Below are 21,529 nucleotides of genomic sequence, written 5' to 3' on the forward strand. Positions count from 1 at the left end.
CAGTAATTTTCAAATCTAGTTCCAAGAAATCCTTGAGTTTCATGAAGGTATTTGAGAAATCAAGGGACAGAGAGACAATTGACTAAGAAGGACTCTGATGCATCACAAAGGCTTAATTGAAAGTCATGCCTTTTTTATTCTGTAAATATTGAGCACGTGATGATATTTCCATTGGAGAATAAAAGGAGTGTGCTCTTAAAATATACTTGAAAATATATTCATTATATGTGGAATTGGGATAAGAGACTGTGGAACTGGGATTAGAGATTCCTCTATACATGCATATTGCATTACACCTACCATAGTACACTGCATATAAAGTGCCTTCAAAAAACATTTGGCAAATGAAAGAGTTTGCTTAATAGATGATGTTATCTCTAAAGTAAACATCTGACATGCAGATCGATACACAGCTATTTTTGAAAATTATTTCAAAAAGGTATAAGTAATTTAATCACTGTAGATAGAAAAGATAGCAGATAAAAAACTGGAATAATTTTGAGTAAATTTAGACTGTTTTGCCTCACATTCTAACAAGGCTTTGTCGCTAAAGAACAAAAAGGAAAAACCAATTTCATAATGACCAGACACTTAGTGATCATAAATAGGAAATGGTTTCTTTTTTCTCTGTATCTTTGCTCATTCTTTCCCCTGAAAGAGGGTCACCTCTGTTCTCAGAGGCTAGTATCTGAAGGACAAACTTGTATAACCAGAATCAGGAATCATCTGGGTTTGGGAAAATTGTGCAGGCCACAGCAATGCTGGAGGACCCTACTAAACAAAGATAAGTTTTCTGGGCTGATATACTCTCTGCTTCAGTGGAAGGGATAGAAAGACCCTCTTTCTTCCACTTTGAAGTAGGAAAGGAGCATATTAGACCTTGCCTGGTAAACCTGTTCAGTTAAGCCAAAGAGACACATGAGCTAAGGCCGAACAGGGTGCACTGCATTTACTCAGCTTTCTGAAGTCAAAGTCATTTCTCCCAACAAGGTTCAAAGCTTTTCAACCCTGCAAACTCAACTATGCCTCAAGAAGTGTCTTACACCTTTTAAAGTCCACTGAATGCTCACTGATGCGAAGGAACAAAAGCTTTAGGTCACTGCAAATGAAATGAAAATATGGAAAGGAAACATACACATGGCCCAGTTCGTGGGCTATTGTGAAAGCTGTACTCAATCCACTATCTTCACTGATAGAGCAGCTTCTGTATGGATCACAGATGGTTCCCAGTTCAGCCAGACCTATTAGAAAGGAAAACAAACAAACAAACAAACAAGGATTTACTTTAAAAAGCATTTATGGCTTAGAAGAAAAGCATGTCATAAAGTGTTGAAGCCAGAGAGGATACACACAGTAGACTCACCTAATGTATCACATTTGTCATGAGCTCTGCAGATATCCTGTCTGAAAGCAAAGCAGACTTGCTTTAGGGCCTTGACACCCAACAGTAAACACCAATACAAGCAAACACTTCAGCCTTTCAGGTATTCGCACCACCACTACTTTAGAGATGGGGAGGGATGACAAAAAGCTAGTTAACAGAGCCAGGGGTTTGCAACTCAAAAAATTTATGAATCACTGGCTTACAGATTAAAAGTTACATTGAGTCGTCTCCTGTCAACCAGGGTAGCCAAGGGCAAATGAAAATCTTTCCACCCAGGATTTTCCTCATACCTTGAAACAAGTGATTCTACTTTCTGAAAAAACATTCTGAGAAGGTTATAAATGGCTTTCACTTAAGTTTAGTTAAGAATGTTTATGACCATATCAAAGATGTTGATGGAAGACACAACTATGCCAGCATATTTCTGTACTGTCTGAGCCACCAGGGAAGCCCAAGGCCAGCATACTTCTTTGTTGCCCTGCATAGCATTTTAAATATTTTGAACTAGAAGCTACCATTTAAAAACTAGGAGCGTTCACATTTTCAAAAAAAAAAAATCCTCATTTCTGGCTTCTTACAGAATCACAAAAGCTGGCAAGACTCTATGTATATCCTGCACAGTAATGACCAGGTCAATCTGAATGGCAGCTGCCCCCTCTATAAGGGCGTTTACTTCCAGGACTGTCTAACACACTTATTGCCTACTTGGTAACTATGGGTTAGTGGTTCTCAACCAGGTGTGACTGTGTCTTCTTCCCCATGCACCCTCAGAGAGCATCTGGCAATGTCTGGACAATAGTTTGGCTGTCACAGTCAAGAGGAGGGAGAGCTGCCAGTATACAATAGGTAGAGACAAAGGATGCTGCCAACCATCCCGCTGGGCACAGGGCAGTCCCCACAACACAAAACTATCTGATCCAAAATGCCAATAGTGCTAAAGCTGAAAAAAACTGGACTAGGGGCTGGCTAGCAGCAATATACAACCTTATCCCATCAACTTGACAAGAAACTAAATACTGGAAGGATAAGACGTCCATATACCTCGTTACAAGAACCGCTGTATCATGCTGGATTCCACCTGGATGGTTCTTTGAATGCTGCCACTGGCAAAAGTTTTTTAATGTTGTCTGGGCATTAAAAGATATGGAAGGTCCTTCCTAAATACAGACAAGAATTATGGTTGATCCACTGTACCAACACCAATTAGATATGCCATTTAGGATACAGAGAGAAGCAAAAAGAAATAAAACTTTATTACCTGTTCATTATGAATCACAACTAAGTTCACAATAACAATATTAATTAAATTTCCAATACTTGGGTCTTTATAGATAGAGGCTACCTGCAACCGAGATAAATTTTTCAGTTAATTGTGAATTCTTTGTAAGCAATAAGCAAATCACTTCTTACACTGGTCTCCATGGCTTTTTATGGTTCATATAAACATACGCATTTTGGAGTTGTGAATTTTCATTCAGTCAACAAATATTTCTTAAAAATCTCTTTGTAAAATGCATAGATGGCAGTTTCAGAGAGTAAATAAATGCAAGCAAGTTTAAGTTTCACACACATTCTGAGTGTGAAGCCCATACTGGGCTTTAGAGTCTTACTCATCTCATTAATATCTTTGAAATAACATTTAGATATAAAACAAAATACATGATTAAAATTGGTTTTGTCTGTTTCTTTTGTGTGTGTGGCTAACAAAATTTTAAATTACATTCACCTATGTTTTTAAACATGGCTTGCATCAATTTCTATTGGGCAGTGCTGGTTAGAAACATGGGCAAATAAACTTGCCACATAGGTGGCCTCTGAGAGACTGGGCAGGGTAAAGCACTTAGGCTTTTCCCCTAGTCTTTGGATCTGCTTCATCTGTTTTTCTATCATGCAAATTTATTACTTTTTCAATTCAAGATGGGAGCAGAAAAATTCAAAATTTAAGTGAGAGATTCCTAAGCCTCACCCCAAAACTACTTAATTAAAAATCCTGGGGATAGGGGATAGAGACATTTTACAAAGCTCCACCACTGACTCTGATTCACAACCAGCGCCCAAATGTCTTACTGGGGACCCATACCTGGCTGTGCCGGTTCACATGTCAAAGGGCACTGATTTGGAGAAGTGGACAGGCTGAAGATCACATGCAGTCTCTAAGCTACGTTTCTGGCTTTACATGATCATGGACAAGCAACCCAACTCCTGTGAGGTTCAGTTTTCTTATCAACAAAACAGGAATGACAATCTACCTAGCAGAGTTGTCAGGAGGACTAGAAATGATGCCTTTTAAGTAAGAAGTACATTGTCTAATGCAGAATAAACACTATTTATACTCATTATTGTCATTGTCAAGAGCAGCCAATGAATAATCTTATGTTCTCTTCAGTCACTTGCCTGAATTGTTGAAATGTCAGCCCTGAATGATCCTCCAAAGCACTAGGTGGAAACCCATTCCCAAAGGCACATTTAGAAACATGATAAATCACCTACTTTTGAAGATACTTACAATTGACATTAAAGTTAAAATATAATGTTGAAGGTTCGCTCCATGGTATAAAACCATTCTGTTGTCTGCTACCACCATCACTTCTACAAACCGTGGATAGGATAAAAAACGTTTTGTTCTTCTGTGGGTCCCCTTTTCCCTTGTGCTGTCTGTTTTGCTACCATTGGCAGGAAGCGTGCTTGTGGTTAAGCTGCTATTTAACACGGCCATGTCATCAGCCAGGCTACTCCTCCCTCTCCATTTTCTTGTCCTCGTTTTCCTCTTGTCCTTACTGTGACTATTTCTATGTTCTGTAACAAATCAGATGGCATGCATTACATTTTGAGCCACATATATTTCATACTAAGAATTTAATTTGACAGGTCTTAAAATGATGCCTCTGTAGTCAAATTTACATACAAAAATCAAGTTGTACCCGCTATGGACTCTCCAGGTAAAACTCAATCTGTGCTCTCATTTAAATGACTAAAGACTTGAAATCAGCCTTCTTGGAAGCTTCCATGTTGTGTGTGTGTGTGTTAGTTGCTCAGTCATGTCTGACTCTTTGCAACCCCATAGACTGTAGCCCACCAGGCTCCTTTGTCCATGGGATTCTCCAGGCAAGAATACTGGAGTGGGTTGCCATTTCCTTCTCCAAGGAAGCTTCCATAAATGCTCAGGTAAATTATTAGAAAATCAGGCCTGAGTTTAGGGGAAACAATTGCTTATTCTCTTCATTTGGTAACAAAAGTCTGACTGGGGTTTAAGTGGTTTGTATTCATTGTTCTTTGCTATTCATAGAGAAAGGGCCAACAAGGCAGCCATAGAGCTCTAGAGAATGGAAATGGAGATAATTCATGTACATCACTTTTCATATTCAATGAGATACAGTGTAAAGGGGCCTGAGCAGTGCGCAAGGTAATAGTACAAAGAACTACTGAAAATGCATGACAGGGTATTATTCTATTACCATATTCAATCACTGTAATACATGAAATGTAAGAATAGAATCACTGCTGTTCAGTGCCTACAAATTTTTAATTATTTCAGGGCTCAGTTAAGGAAGTAGATTATACTCAGAGAGTATGAATAGGTATTTGGGACTGTGATATATAATACCAGATGGGCTCTCCTCATTTCTGATTCTAGCCTAGGTACCTCTTGGATTCTACACAATCTTGCAGTTGAAAGTGTGGACCAACAACATCTGCCACCCCTGGAAGCTTGTTAGAAATACAACTCTCAGGCCCCGCTCTAGACCTGATAAATAAAAATCCACATTTTAACAAGATCTCTAAGTGATTCATATTCATGTTACAGTTTTGACAAGTACTAGTTTTGAACCTGGTTTGAGGCTTGTGTTGCTATAGGTGAAAATACTCAGTCATCAACCACACAATAAACAAAATAAGCATAAAAGTGCCTGACAAAATATGCTTTGAGTAAAAACAGAACTTAATCAGTTATCTTGCCAATCAAATCATAAATGTGTTTCAAAGCTTTAATGCCACTAATCTGTAGTCCAAATAGGCAACAGAATTGCACAACTAAGAAATAATGCTTTCCTAAAACACAATTAATGGAATTTATTACACCAGTAATAACAACAACAAGTTAAAGTTTTAGTCCTTTCATATTTGAGGGGCTCAAATATTTAACCATTATAAGCTATTTCTAAAACAATCAATTAGGCCAGCATGTGTATTTTGCCTAAGTAGAGTGTTTTAGTGGTTGTTAAAACAGCGATATCAGTCCAAACTGTCAAACAAGTTATGTGTAGTGCAGCTTTAGATAATGTGACCAGCCCTAAGCCTGGTACACAGTAGGATTCAACATTAGACTATTTTTCTTCCAGTCTCTCTTTCAAGAGTATTCATATATGTATGCGTGTGCACTCAGTTGCTTAGACGTGTCCAGTTCTTTGTGATCTCATGGACTGTAGCCCGCCGGACTCCTCTGTCCATGGAATTCTCCAGGCAGGAATACTGGAGTGAGCTGCCATTTCCTCCTCCAGGGGATTTCCCCCAACCCAGGGACTGAACCTGCATCTCATCTGTCTCCTACATCAGCAGGTAGATTCTTTTACCACTGAGCCACTTGGGAAGCCCCATTCATATATGTATATCCATGCCATATAGGTACTTAGGCTGTCATTCCAATTTTAATGCACCAGTGATTATAAATAAATATGAATCAAGCACCTACTACATGCCAGATATTGAACTAGGCCCTTTTACATTTTATCTTATAATTCTCACGCAGAGAAAATTACCTCTACTGTACAGATGAGGAAAGTAAGTCTCAGAGAGATTAAGTAACTTGTCCAATGTCACATATAGGGTGTGGTGGTATCAGGAATCGGGCATGGATTTGATCAACATCCTAAACAGTGCTCTTTCTATCACATAAGACTACTTAAGAGCTAGGAATTGAAATGGGCTCATGATTTGGTTGACAGTTTCTAAACTGAACCCATACTGGAAAATAGTATCTGGTGCGTATTTTCACAAACACTAGCTTTTTATAACAGGTGTATGGAGGCCACATTGAAAACTGGATGTTAGTTTGTACTGTATTTCAGATTCCTCCTCTTTGTCAAGTATCTTAAAGTGGAAGGTTACGTTTTTTATTTGAGATCTTTCTTTCCGTGTATGTGTTGGGTCATTTAGTCGTGTCTGACTCTTCTCGACCCCATGGACTGTAGCCCACTAGGTTCCTCTGTCCATGGGATTCTCCAGGCAAGGATACAGGAGTGAGTTGCCATGCCCTTCTCCAGGGGATCTTCCCGACCCAGGGATCGAACCCAGGTCTCCCGTATTGCAAGTGGATTCTTTACTGTTTGAGACATTTAAAACATAGCTATAAATGTTCTTCCAAGTCATGCTTTAGCTGCATCCCATACATTTTGATATGCTGTGCCTTTATTTTCATTTATCTCAAAGTACTTTCCAACTTCTTTGATTATTCAGGAGTGTGCTATTTACTTTCCAAATATATTTGAGTTTCCCATTTTTTCTGTTATTGATTTCCAGTTTCATTTTACTGTAGTCAGAGAAGATACTCTGCATTACTTCTATGATTTTAAATTTATTGATATGTTTTATAGCTTTGCATATGGTTTAGTCTGGAGAATGTTCTATGTGTACTTCAGAATAATGTGTGCTCTGAAGTAGACTGTTCTACAGATATCTGTTAGGTATATAGTTGGTTTACAGTGTTGTTCAAGTTTTCTATTTATTAGTTAATCTTCTCCTTAGCTAGTCTACCTACTACTGAAAGTAGTATTGAAGTTTCCAACTACTACTGTTGAATTTTTTATTTATCTCTTCATTTCTGTCAGTTTTTGCCTCGCACATTTTGGTGCTCTGATATGAGATGCATGTTTGTTTATAACTGCTAAATATTTCTAATGAATGGACCCTTTTACCATTATAAAACATTTTGATAAACGTTATATCAGTAAAGTGAAGTAAGCTTGTCACAAAAGCCAATAAATTATATGATTCTAGTCATATGAAATTTCCAGAATAGGCAACTCTATAAAGACAAAAGTAGATTAGTTGCTAAGTGCTGGAGGCAGGGTGAGGACCTTGGCAGGGGAGTTGATAGCTAATGGGTACAGGGTTTCTTTTTCAAGTAATAAAAATGTTCTATTATTGACTGTGATGGTGGTTGGCACACAACTGTGAACACACTGAAAATCACGGGACACTTTTAATGATGAATAGTATGGTATGTGAATTATATCTCAATAAAGCTGTGAAGAAAAGAAAATATGTTACTTAGTTTGTGAAAAGCAAATAATCTTTACTTACTGTCTTCCATAAATATTTTGACTTAAAAGATTTATTTAGAGAGAAGTATAACTGCAGCAAGAAAAATACTGAGGAAATACTATATAGAATTCCCTCTTACGATCACATAGAAGAATCATCTCTAGAGAATCATCAGGGGGTACTTGGGCATGGGAAAACCTGAGAATAAATCAGGCACTAATTGCAAAAAAAGTACACTTAAGTAGCAAAGTTGAAAAAATTAAGGCATTAATCATTAAAAGAGATTTCTAACAAAGAACAGAAATAATGGAGAATAACTCATGCAAATCCTAATACACCTGGAAGACATTTCATTCACAACTAATCTTTGTATCAAAGAAACAATTTAGTATGCTATATATGGTATAAAAATCCAGGAATAAAATTATGTTTTCAGAATCAAAAAGAGCATCTTCTATTACATACTTCCCCAGTCTTTTACCCATCTGACCTTTTATCTTAATGAGTTAGAATATTTATTGACCTAATTAGCCCAACTAATTTCTACCACATTAACCATTTTAGCAGGCAGTTTTGAATTTGGCTTTACAAAGACTAAGAGCTTTAAAGATTCAAACATTCACTATGACTACAAATCCAAGAACATTTTTACTGAGAATGGAAAAACCAGACACTTTAACTGGTACATCTGCTCAACTCTCTTGCCTCTGAATAGAAACTGTTAATATCAGAGAACGATTTTCACCAAGGGACACACATTATCAGAATAAAACGAAAGCCATCCACATCTCTCTTTAGTGACCTGATAGCATAATGGAATGAAGCTTAGTATTTCAAATTTGCAATGTCACTTTGCTAATAGTTTTATCAGAATGAGCTACATAATGAAATTTCACCCTGGTAGAAAGCACGGTATAAATGATCAGTGTATTTTTGCTCTTCATTTTACCCACATAAAGCTTTACACTTATCACTTTTTAATAAGATATAATTTTATACTATAAAATTCGTATTTTTAAAGTATACAGTTCAGTGGTTTTTGGTACATTTATAGAGCTGTGTAATCATTTCTATTATCTAATTTTAGAATACATGTATTGCCAAAAGAAGAGACCCTGTACCCATCAAGTTATCACTCCTCATTCTTCCTCTTCCCCTCAGTCTTTGGCAATCATTGACCTATACTTTGTTACCTATGGATTCGCATTTAATACAAATGCAGTCATGCTTTTTGGGTCTGGCCTCTTTCACTTAGCATAATGTTTTCAAGGCTCATCCATGTGGTAACTTGTATCAGCACTCTATTACTTTTTGGTGCCATCTAGTATTCTACTATACAGATGTATCACCTTTTGTTCATTCATTCATTCATTAGTGGGCATTTGGGTTCTACAATTCAACTGAATAATGTTGCCTTAAATAAGCATGCACGATTTCTTTCTGTGACTATGATTGGATTTCTATCTAGGGAGAATGACTGTTCTTTTTAAAAACAATTTTCTGGCTTAAAAATAATTCTAAAGACAAGCTGTTTGTACCCTTAAATAATCTTTTCTGAATCATTTCTCTTGGCCTTAGTTTTCTGACCTCTTCAATGGGTATATGAATAGCTGTTTACACCCTTAAGGGTATTTTGAGACTTAATAAAGTGTATAAAAAATTACTTCCAAATTACAAACTGAATTTTAAAATCTTTTTTTTTTTGTATCTATTTTATGCAAAGCACTGGCCAAGTAAGTTGAAATAAACAACAACAAAACAGAAATAAGACTTGGGAAGGATCCTTAAAGACAAAGTATCATAAAAACTTAAGGTAGTATCAATATTAAAAAATATGACAGCCAAAAAAAAATTTTTTTGCTTATTTACTGGCAAAAATGTTTTAAATGAACTTCATTTCACATTGCCATGCCATAAAATGCATATGGCATTACTAAACAACTGGAATTATTTTAGAAAATAACATTCAGGCTTGGTTATTCTGTGTTAGTTACTCACTGAGTGCTTCCCACCCATTGGGGCTGAGCTAAGGAGATTCGAATGTTAACATTAACAGCTGGGAAGTTAATCATTGTTCTCTATGTTTATAAGGTTGATCAAAATTTAACTGAAATTACCTTGAGGCACTGAGCCACCTTTTGACCTCATGGTCTATGTGGGCAGGGGAATCACAGCACAGGACCAAAGGGAAGACTGGAGTGCTGGGATTTTACCAGGTCTCCTTTCTGCCTCTCCAGTACGTGACAGCCAGAAGGAAGTGGACAGGAGTCCGCAGAAGCTCCACACCTGGATTCTGGAGCCAGACCAGCCCTGGTTCATGGTCCTGCCTTAGCATGGCTCTAGCTGCCCCTTCTTGGGCAATTTTCTATCTTAAAGGTTCAGTTTTCTCATCCGTAAAAAGAGGATACAGACAGTACACACTTTAACGGGTAACTGTGACGGTTAGAACAGAAAATATGAAAAATGCCTGCTGCACAGAATGTGGCTCACAGGAAAGCTCCATTTAATATTTACTGTGATAGGAATTATTAGTTGTTATTGCTTTACTAGTAGTATGCAAAAGAGCCCCTCTTTATAAATTTGAATGTTGACATCAGAGTTTCTCAAACAAAACAATTCTATTTTTGGAAGAGTCTTCTAAAGGAAAAGAGGGAGGGACAGGAAGAAGGAAGGAAAGTCATAAAGACCAGCCCCCTGTTCCCTTGGAACTTGCAATGTAGGTAAGAGGCGCATGCAGACTGACGTGGGAAGACCCAGTCCGAGATGTAATGAGGTGGAAACAAATGCCACAAACACTTCCGCCTCTCAACTGGCTCCAAAGACTGATGCATACAACAAACAAAAAGTGGAAGCTGAGGGCAGCTCCCGCCCTCTGTTCTAGTCATGTTTAAGATCTACCCTCAAAGAGTTGTTCAGTGAAACCGCCAGAGAGAGACTCGATGAGACAGGAACCACAGTCTACTGGGATCAGAGGAAGATGGGTAAACAAGCACAATGCAGGGAAGAAAGAGATAAAACATAAAACAAAAATAGCCATAAAACCAATGAATGTTCTAATATAAAGAACAATGTGTTTCCAGAAACTGGATGGGGAAGGAACTAAGGGAAAGAATTGTTCTGTGTATATAAATTTCTAAAGCATATGAATGAAAATCATCAAGACTTAATTTTTTTAAGGGTACTCAGTTTGATAGCCTAAAAAACACAGTGAATTCCTAGATACTCTAGACAGTCACGTACCCAAATGTGTCCCATTTCTCTGGACAAACTGTTAGTTTTGGGGGGGGGGGGGCAGGGGGGGAATGGCTTGCCCAGTCCAACATCTAACAGTGCTCCACACACAGGGCTAGGGGGACAAGGGTGCAAAGGGCCATGGCGGGAGAGATTTCCCTTTTGGCTGGCCAGAACCTTTATGGACAATGTTTCCCCAGTAGCAGTTTACAGAACGTTAGTCCCAGAAGATATTTCCCAAAACAAGCCAAGTGAGTTTGCAAAATACTTTATACAGCATTTACATCTGGGACTTTCTCCATACACAATAGCATTTTAAGAGCTCTGAGAAGTCCTGAAGAAAAGAAACCAGTCTACGTTTTGTTTATCCATGGAATCAGGAAAATTATGGGATATGGGCCAATTTATGAGGGGATTAAAAGTCCTTGAAAACAGAGATGAAGAGGAGTATACTGACGGACTTTCCTCTTGGGGAGAGAAGGAAATGCCATTGGGAGAAGACAATTAGAAGCTTCTTGCAGTTCAAGGGGCTTTGATAAGTGGTTGGTGGTGGGTGGTGGGAGGCATGTCTGAAGGTCATCACACCACCTTCCAAGGGCTGTGTGCCTCCCCTATACTGGGGAGGTAAATTTGCTGACTCAGGTGCAGAAGCTGAGACTCTTGCCCCAAAGGCCCTGCTATATCCTCCCATATTCAGCATCCCCCAGCTCCTTCAACTACATGCAGTAACTACAACAACACTGACTACACTGTTACAATAATCCTGGCTCACATTTAAGCCTTCCACCTTGCCAAGCACTATTGAAAGCACTTTACATGGACTAACCTGATCCTTCCTCACAGCACCACATGTGACAAGCCTTATTAGCTCCATTTCATAAATGATCAAACTGAGGCACCCTTGAAATAACTTCAGAAAATATTTAAAACACATCTACTTGAAATAGCACAATGCTGAACATACCCGGGCCTGTATTTTATAGGTCTTAGAGTTTGTTTGGTTTTGCTATTAATATCCTGAAATAGACTCCTAGGGAAATGTTGGTTTTGACTCATTCCATCTCTGAGCAATAAGGGGAGATGGGCCCTTCTGCCCAGCGGGGTCCCAGCTGTCTACAGTCTCCATGCACTGTCTGCAGCCTGCTTCCAATGGTTGTTTCACAGGCCTTTTTGTGACATGACGTGGGATCTTCCAGGCCAGCGGTCTCCAGGAGAAATAAAATGTGAGCCCCACATGGAAGATAACAATTTCCAGCAACCACATGTTAAAGAGTCAAAAGAAACAGATGAAATTAATTTTAATGATATATTCTATTTAACCTAATACATCCAAAAATATTGGGTTGGCCAAAAAGTTCATTTGGGTTTTCCACGTCATCTTACAGAAAAACCCAAACAAATCTTTTGGCCAACCCAATATTATCCTTTCAACTGGCAGCACCAACGCCATTTCAAGGGCTCCGGAGCCACATGCAGCTATTGGCTATGGTCCAGGCTGGTGCATTCTAGGCTCTAAGTGTTTTCAGTGTGAACACAGGAGGCACCGTGATGTGCTGCTAAGAGTTTGGGAGTCAGAGAGACCTATATTGAAATCCTGGTTTCTGTGCATTCAATTTGGGACCTTGGGCAGGTCACTGAAGCCCTCTGGGCCTCAGTTTCCTCATCTGCGAAACAGAGATAATGATGATTCTTACTTACCAGGGTGGTAGGAAGGGTTGAATCACTCAATATACAGGGAAAGTGCTGAAATACAGCCTGGTGCACAGTAAGCACTATAGAGGTATTGGCCACAGCAACTCATTACTAAGGTTGAGCAGCCTTTTAGGGCTGCTAGAATAAAGGGGCTTCTGCTAACATTTCTGTGCAGCTCCTGGTGGCCCTGTGATGCCCACAGTGGGTCTAGGTATGGCTCCCATATCACAGACTAAAAGGCACTTGGGCTGGAGTCCTTTAAAAAGGCTTCGAAACAACTCCTAGAGAGCATATCTCCCACATTCCTTTGATACACCAGTCTCCCAGTTTCCAGGCAACTGAGGACAAGTTTACCCACTAGGCCTGCAGTAGAAACCCTGCATCATGATGTCCATATTCTGGCCACCACGGTCCTGAGTGCTTGTAAGGACACACTGTACTCTGATCACAGCTTGAACTCACCAGGGGCCCTCCCAACCACAGGCCACCAGCCCGCAGCACCCTGGCCCAGCTCATATATTCAGTTGCTATATATTCGGTGCTTGCTGTGACAACTTAATCCCTTAAGTGAATTAAAAGCCTAACGTCTTTCTCTATAGCCTTGATATACCTTTTTAAATGCTCTCACTAGTTTATTCATAGTTATTACACTTACAATAAACCCAGTGGCACTACCAAAATCCCATTTGAGTTGTACCTCTGAACATCCTCTTTCCAGGCACCATGCATTGATTTATATTTTATTTTTATATTTTCCCTGATTTACAGCCTGTAAAGAATATAGGAAGGAAGAGGCCTATGTTTGTTCAGGGCTCATTTTTCCATTCACTTTAGCTCCAAGATTATGAATCCCTTAAAAATTCAGAGCCTCAATCCTCTTATCCACAAAGACAGAGAAGAGAAGTTAACTAAAGTTCATTCCCATATTGGAAACTGATGAGTTCTCATATTTAGTAAGATAAAAGTGAAAAATGCGGAAAATGAAGTCTTAAGATTCAAAAATTGCAAAACCCAACAGTCTCCTCTCTTGGCCACTCAGAGAGGATATGAAAAAAATGGGTAGGCACATAGAAGGAGACAGAATAATTGCAATGGAGAGAGACCAAGAAAAAAGAAATGTGCTATGTGTGATGTTAAAAAATACCAAGGAAGGGACCATATATGTATCTCCATTTCTCACTACAAAGTGCTTATTTTGGAACTGCTAACATAGGTGACAGTTTCTAAAAACCATTTCTATTCTCTAATTTGACTTGTTTCACTGGAATAGCATAAAATGTCAGGATTAGGAAATATGCTTAAAAGAAAAAAAAAAAAAAAAAAACTAGCTCATAATCAAGTTACCTTTCAAAAACCATTATACTGCCCACAAAGGAACTTTGCGGGAAAATGGAGTCATGTCTCCCATTCCTGTTTCCCCCAAAATGTGTGGTCACACACAGCTGAATCTCACACTGCTGACTTCTGCTATGCATGCCTCCATATCACTGTCCTCTGGTTTTCTCTCTTGTGTGCACATAATGTGAAGTAGAACACAACTGCATTCTTAGGGATTCAGGGTTTCTTTTGTAAATGTTTGCATCCATTAGGCAAGAGGAACCTATTCCTATCATTAACTACACGGCTTGAAATTGAAAGTTATGTTTCTAGATATCAGCTAGAAAGAAACACAACAATGTCCCTTTCCATTGGCACAGACTATGGCTTTGAATAACTAGACTTACAGAAGTCTTTCTGAGTCCATTTCTCTGCACCTGTGTCTTGGACAAACCCTATACTGCTCTGTCTACTATGCTTTCCTGCAGCGTCATCCCGTGACAGCATGAAATCCACAGAACATGAAATGTTTGCAATAAAATAAGGAAGACATATTTGAAATAAGGGTCTGCAAATGAAAATGAAACAACAAGCTGTAGTCTGGGAGAAAGTATTTACAAACTACATTTCTGATAAAGGGCTTATATCAGAATATATAAAGTACTCTTCACTAACACAAAAACAGATGTTCCAGTTTTTTTGTTTTTTTTTTGTTTTTTTTTTTTTAAGGAATGACTTTGAACAGACACTTCACCATAGAAAATACACAGACGGCAAATAAGTACATCATTAGTCATTAGGGAAATGCAAATTAAAACTGCAATGGGATACCACTACACACCTACTAGAATGGCTAAAATTAAAAAACAGAATCAGCCAAATAAAATATTGCCCAAACCAAGTCCTGGTGAAGATGCAGCAGAACTTTTATACCCTGCCATTGGGACTACAAAATTGTACAGTCACCTTGAAAAGCAGATGGGCAGTTTCTTATAAAGTTAAACATATGCTTACCATATAACTCAGATATCTCACTTCTAGGTATTTATCCAACTGAAAACGTATGTTCACCCTGAAATCTGCATGAAAGTGTTTATAGAGGTTTCATTTTTAATTGCCAAACTTTATCCCTCAACTGGGTAACAAACAAATCAAGGTCTACCCATACAGTGGAACACTATTCAGCAATACAAAGGAATGAGTTACTGATGCAGGCAACAGTGTGTATAAACCTCCAATGACCATGCTTAATGATTCCAGTGATACGACATTCTGGAGAAGGCCAAACTAGAGAGACAGAAAGTAGGAGGCTGCTGTAAAGCACAGCAGGAATCATTCTCTATCTTGATTGTGATAATGGTTACCTGACTAACTGTATGCCAAAACTTGAAAAATTGTACATTGAAAAAGATGACTGTTTACTGAGTATAAATAATATCTTAATAGGAAAAAAATGAAAATACTAGAATATATTATATATACATATGTAGTATATATATAATATAGTTTCCAATATAATAGAAAATAAAAATATCTGTGGCGGATTCATTTCGATATTTGGCAAAACTAATACAATATTGTAAAGTTTAAAAATAAAATAAAATTTAAAAAAATAAATAAATAAATAAAGTGATAAGATGCAAAAAAAAATTTGTAAAAAATTAAAATCTTAGCAGGAAAATTCTGAGGTCTATCCCATTAATTTAAACTTTTCTCACACATCACAGGCCAAGTACATTCTTAACACCCTACCCTAACTCTAATGTCATGTGAGAGATGGGGAATTGATACAAAAGGAAGAATTCTGCCAATATTTGCCACTCATTTATTTTTACTCCTTCTCAAAGTCCACTGCTCACAAGTACACAACCACTGTATTTTGAATTTCCTCCTGCTCCTTTCTGTGACATGCAGAATGCTTTGTACTTACTAATGATTTGGGATTGTACAGCATTTCCAGGCAGAGTCTGGTCCAGACACAAGCAGACTCTAGCTACCCAAAAATAACTATGACAAGGATTCTATAATAATCTAATCATTACAAAGAACCTAACTTTGGCAGATACAAAGTTCAAGAATTTAAACCTCCAATTATATCTCAATAAAGATGCAAGAAATGAAAAATTTAAACCTCAACTGTATGAGTAAATAGCACTTTATTAAATGAATGGGTTTAGAAGAAGTAAACCCTTGTAAGAAGAGAACCATGAGTTTCTCTGATGTCTTACTCTGAAAAGACAGCCTGCTCAGGTGAAGGTCTGAAAGCCCTCAAATTTACCCTAAGTACCTCCTGCCACTATCAGCCTGTACATCTGACGGCTGCCCTCTGTCCCAGGTTTCTGTCATTTCTTCCATTCTTTCTTTAAAGGACATGCATCTTAACTGTTTCAGGGGTTTCCTGGGAAGATGAACAAACTAGCAAGTATCTGTCTGACCCTTTTCCTTGAGAGTGAATGCGCTTTTGCAGAAAGGAAAATAACTGAGATCTGATGACAGGTGACAGGGAAAGGTCCTGATTTGGGACCAAAGGTGAAATGGTCCACCCTCGGGCTATCTCTGAATCCAGAAGTTTGTCAAAAGGGCTTGTGGGAGGGGACAGGAAAGTGTGTCATACATCACAGAGACCTTACTTCACATCCAAACCTAACCTGTCATTTCACTTTCCCAACCGCAAACTGGCTCTTCTGGGTTTCAGAACACAAGCGAGTGAAACTCTTGAATGGTAGATAAGGTAGTCTCAAAAAATACTGTAACCTAAGGATCTTTCTATTGGTCAGTTTAAAAAAAGGCGGGGAGGAGGTTTTCAGGAGGCTCCAGACAAAGGGTCAGAAAAACAACCTAACACACCACCTTTTGTGCTCAAGGAAATTACTCTGATAAGTGGCTCATCCCTGGTGGCTTTCTTCTTGCTGTGTTCTAGGTTTAGGGGCTGACTCTGCTCTTTCAAACTGTTGCAGATGCACCCTGATCTTAGGGTAATAAAGAAGAGTCAAAGAGTGAAAGAAATGGAAAAGATAAAAAGGGTCATAGGGAGCAAAACTAAAACTAGAAAGAAAACAGTGACTGTTCACAATAATGGCAGTGACAACAAAGTGACAAGTTCCTTCAGAGACCTAACAACCAACTGCAGTGTGTGGACCTTGTTTAGAGCATCATCTAAAACAAATGGACTGTAAAAAGGCATTTGGGAGACTATCAGGAAAATGCCAACATAGATACTCTTTAGATGATATGCAGTCATTACTATTGATTCTGTTCACCATGACAAACACTATCACAGGTATGTTAGAAAATGTATCTTCATTTTTCAGAAACATAGAGTATTTAGAAAATGACATCATACTTAGGTTTACTTTAACAAAAAGGAAAAATAAGAAGCAAATATGGGGAAAACACTTTCTCATCATTAAATGTAGATGGTACATACTGGTGGTTCGTTTTACTTCTGCCTGTACTTTTCTTGAAGATGTTCATAATAAAATGCTTTTTAAAAAACATGATGAAAATTTTTTAAAAATTAGATGAGAACAGGTCCTGTATTAGAAGTTTCTGTTTTACTACCCTTTGCCAATTTTACTGGCGTGCTGCACTATTAATGTTAAAACAAAATAAAAGCAATATTTTAATATAAATGTTCAAAGAATATAAAGCTGAGAAAACAAGCTCAAGAATTCAATTATTTAAAACAGTACTTTTCTAGTAGTTCACAGAGAATTTTAGAAGTCATTGCTGCTATTGACTATTTAGTAGACATAATAAGGTCCATCAAAGAATTTAATAAAGGGGGGAAAGGCATATAAAGATGGATGAGGAACAAAAAGAGGTAAATGAAAAGAAATTAAGCCAAAACAATAAACCCCAACTGAAAAAATCCATCTTTAAAGATGCCAATAGACCTTGGGTTTAAGGGTCAGCTGTTTCCTATTTACACAAGTTCCCTATTTACACAAGTTCATTCACGTCTCTTGAGTTCAGTTTTTTCATTTGTAAAACGGGAATAACTGACACATCTTACTCCCGAGAAGCTGTTATAGGACTAAATGAAAAAACCCACAATGCACTTTCACATTGACCAGCACATGGTCCCTTCACCGTGGCCTGTTCTTAGGCTAAAAGGCTAAGGGGAAACGATCTAAAGAAAGAAAAAGGCTGTGGGAAAGTGGTGGCAGGCTGGCCTCATACAAATCACTAATTAACCAACAACCTGAGGGGACTTCCCTGGTGGTCCAGTGGTTAAGACTTTACCTTCCAATACAGCAGTGGCAGGATCGATCCCGGTTGAAGCTAGGATCCCACATGCCTCTCAGCCAAAAAACCAAAACATAAAACAGAAGCAATATTGCAACAAATTCAATAAAAACTTTAAAAATACTAAACACACACACACACACACACACACAACACCAGACAGGCTTAGGGCCAGCCAGAAGTAGGAGGTCAACAAAAGCTTCTGTCACTGCCTGGAACCCTCAAGCTGTCCCAGAATTGTTTACTTGAAGACCCCTTCTGAGGTTTGTTCCTTACCTCTGTCTCTCACTCCATTTGGGCCCAACTCTAAGGGCAGCTAATCTAATCAGCTAATCTATGCTAAATTATTAATGGGATACACGAGGTTAATGTGTAACAAGTATATACTCCAACAGAAGCAAGCTGGAGACACAGGCTTTGTGAGTCATCAGAACCTCAGTGGGAATTCCAGGCAGCAGGCAATCTTCCTCCATAACAAATTAGATTCTAGGAATGCATTTTAAAAAAAATCGTTCCAGCAAAAAAAAAAAAAAGTTCCAGCAAAAATAATTCATACACAAATGCAATTCAATCAACAAAGGGACAGGCCAAAAAACTACTTTAGCCAGACTAGGACAAAAGGGCTGTGGAAAATGGTATGTTTAGGAGCGCTGTAACCCTTAAGGACTTTTTCTATGTCTCCGTTTTCCTATCTGCAAAAGTGGAAATTGAGGTAAAAATTAAATCTAATCCATGGAAAACACTTGTAACAGTGTCTGCCATGCAATAAGCACTCAATAAACATTAGCCACTGTTAGTATTATTTAAAGATGAGATTATATAGAAGTCAGAGAGGATGCTCTGAAAACTTGAGTGAAAAGGGATTTTTTTTTAGATGGCAGCTTCCATTTGTGTTTTCAATGAAGTTCGGCTCACAGCAGAGCAAACTGGAATCAGATCTGAATTCAAGTGTCAAGCCAATTTCCTATACCAGCTGTGTGACTTTGGACAAGAGGCTCAACCTCACTGAGACGTTATTTACTCAACCGTAAAATAGGCTAATAATAACTACCCACAGTATTTATGAATGAATGACATATGACAAGATATGGAAAGTGTGTAGCACAGCAAATTCATAGGCGTCCTGTATTTTCCAGGCTTTACAATTGCATCCTTGGGAGCCCAACCAAGAAGTGACAGTACACTCTAATGGGGTGACAGGCAGAGCTCCCAGCACTGAACTAAGACTAAGCCATGGTAATCCCATTATAATCCCACAGTTAGTACAGCAGGCATAAGGCAGTTTAGCTATGTGGGAATGGAGTCTCAGCTTTGACCAGCCCTGATGTTCCAAAGAAGTAGCCACAAGGCAGGAATTTTATCTGTCTGGGTACTGAGAGTGAAAGAAAGTGAAAGTGAAGTCGCTCAGTCGGGTCCGACTCTTTGCGACCCCATGGACTGTAGCCTACCAGGCTCCTCCCTCCATGGGATTCTCCAGGCAAGAGTACTGGAGTGGGTTGCCATTTTCCTTCTCCAGGGGATCTTCCCGACCCTGGGATCGAACCTGGGTCTCCCACATTCCAGGCGGATGCTTTAACCTCTAAGCCACCAGGGAAGCTGAGATTATCTCATCCCAAAGACAGAAACGTGGGGTCTTGACTTGGCTATTTGTCCCTGGTGACAAGTGTCTTGGGATTACAAAATAATTATATGCCACTCCTCCTTTTATTTTCAACTGCATTTTTTGATTATGAACCTATTATAGAATCATGACAAAAATATAAGAATATAAGCTAAAAATGTAAAGATTGCCTATGTTCCCACCAACAAGAAATAGTCCCTTTTAATATTTTTGTGACTACTGCTTCAGATCTTTTTCTTTATACATGCATGCTCTCCCACATACTCTGTCATTATTTTTAAAAATGAGATCATACCCTCATATTACTTCATCACTTGTGTGTGCACTTAATATATCTATTTCTGGGTTTGTTAACCTAAATCTATGCCATCATTTTTAATGGCTGCATAAGAATCCATCAAATGTAGACTTCATCAGTTATTGATCTATCCTTCAACCAAAGACACTTAGGTCGTTTCCAGTCACTTGCTATAATAAACAACACCAGACTCAGTATATAAACCTGTTTACACAAATGTCCAACTAGAAGTGGCACTGATGGGTTAGTGAGTGTACAACTCTTAAATGCCTTAAGGAAGAGCAAAAGAGCGAGCCTTGCTGAGATGGAAGGGTGAGAGAGGCATTTTAGTTACAGAGAGTCACTGTTTTTTAGGTCCAGGCAAACAGAACAACCTTCTGTTGGTCTGTTGGTCTTTTCTCCTGCCTTCCTCTCATTCACCTGTTGGGAAATGCATCTCTTTCATTGACAAAAACAACTAAATCGTCTTGCATAAAATCCAGAGGCAAATAGCAGGTGTCTGCAAAACAGAACTTGAGGCGTCATCTGGAAATGCAATGCAAAGGATCAGCAGGTGGGGGCTTTTAAAAAGCAACAAACTCTCCCAAACAGCTCCCATGAGTCTACCACTCGGCCCCCCTGGCGTTTAGGGCGGTCAGGCAGTCACCTCAAAGACCTCTACTGAGGATCCAGTGGGCAAGGGAGACCAGTCACAAGGGCCTACCATAAGAAAGAGAAGCTACCCCACACCCCAGCCTGAATCCCGAGGAACCTACAAACAGGATGGAAACCACAAACCAATGCATAGACACTCAAGTGGCCAATGGGCACATAGGTAGACACAACCAATGATGGGAAAACAGAGACACAGAAACTGAGCTAAGAGAAAGTAGCAAGAAATAAAATTTCAAAATGCTGCATTAGGTAGAGATAAACACAAAGAAAGGGCTCTTAGCCCTGCCACTCACTGGCAGGGGCACCATGGGGCAAGTCTCTTATTGGCTTTTTATGATCAGGTGATCAAGAAGCTCTAAGCTTAACCACAGGGATATGATTAACTTTGAGTTTTGGTATTTTGAGTCACCATACCTAGCTATGGTGTCTTAATTTCTATTTTTATGATCATTAAAAAAAAATCTCCCATTCAGTGATTGTCTACCATCTGTCCCTGGAGTTTTCTTTATTTCATACTTATTTAGTCCTACCTACCCTCTTGGAAGGGACATGTTACTCATGTTACTCTTACTTTGTGTTCTAAATGTGCTTCAGGTCACATACCTAACTGTAAAAAGATGGTTTAATCCTCATGGCATAGAGAAGTTACTCAATAAATAGCTCATGGTTGAATGAATAAATGCACACATTAATGAATAAATTATGTTGTAGACTCCTTTCTAATTCCATAACATTTTTACTCCATAAGACTCCTTCTACATGTCTTTTTAACAGAACTTATCTCAGAATCCTGTTTGAAAATTCAACATACATTAACAATCAG

The 21,529-nt window shown here is 38.6% G+C and overlaps 1 protein-coding gene across 2 annotated transcripts in view; it reads right to left on the reverse strand.

Moving 5' to 3' along the window:
* ADAMTS9 (ADAM metallopeptidase with thrombospondin type 1 motif 9) overlaps positions 1–21,529 on the reverse strand; it is a 162,125-nt gene that overhangs the window by 130,879 nt on the left and 9,717 nt on the right. For both annotated transcript variants that reach the window (XM_027523573.1, XM_027523572.1), the window contains exons 4-8: positions 3,891–4,180; positions 2,643–2,726; positions 2,426–2,541; positions 1,364–1,404; positions 1,136–1,241 (exon numbers count right to left, since the gene is read on the reverse strand). In XM_027523573.1, coding sequence (XP_027379374.1) covers positions 1,136–1,241; positions 1,364–1,404; positions 2,426–2,541; positions 2,643–2,726; positions 3,891–4,180 — 637 coding nt within the window. The remainder of the gene's footprint in view (positions 1–1,135; positions 1,242–1,363; positions 1,405–2,425; positions 2,542–2,642; positions 2,727–3,890; positions 4,181–21,529) is intronic.

This window comes from Bos indicus x Bos taurus, chromosome 22, assembly GCF_003369695.1.
Source record: "Bos indicus x Bos taurus breed Angus x Brahman F1 hybrid chromosome 22, Bos_hybrid_MaternalHap_v2.0, whole genome shotgun sequence".
Classification (NCBI taxonomy): domain Eukaryota; kingdom Metazoa; phylum Chordata; class Mammalia; order Artiodactyla; family Bovidae; genus Bos; species Bos indicus x Bos taurus.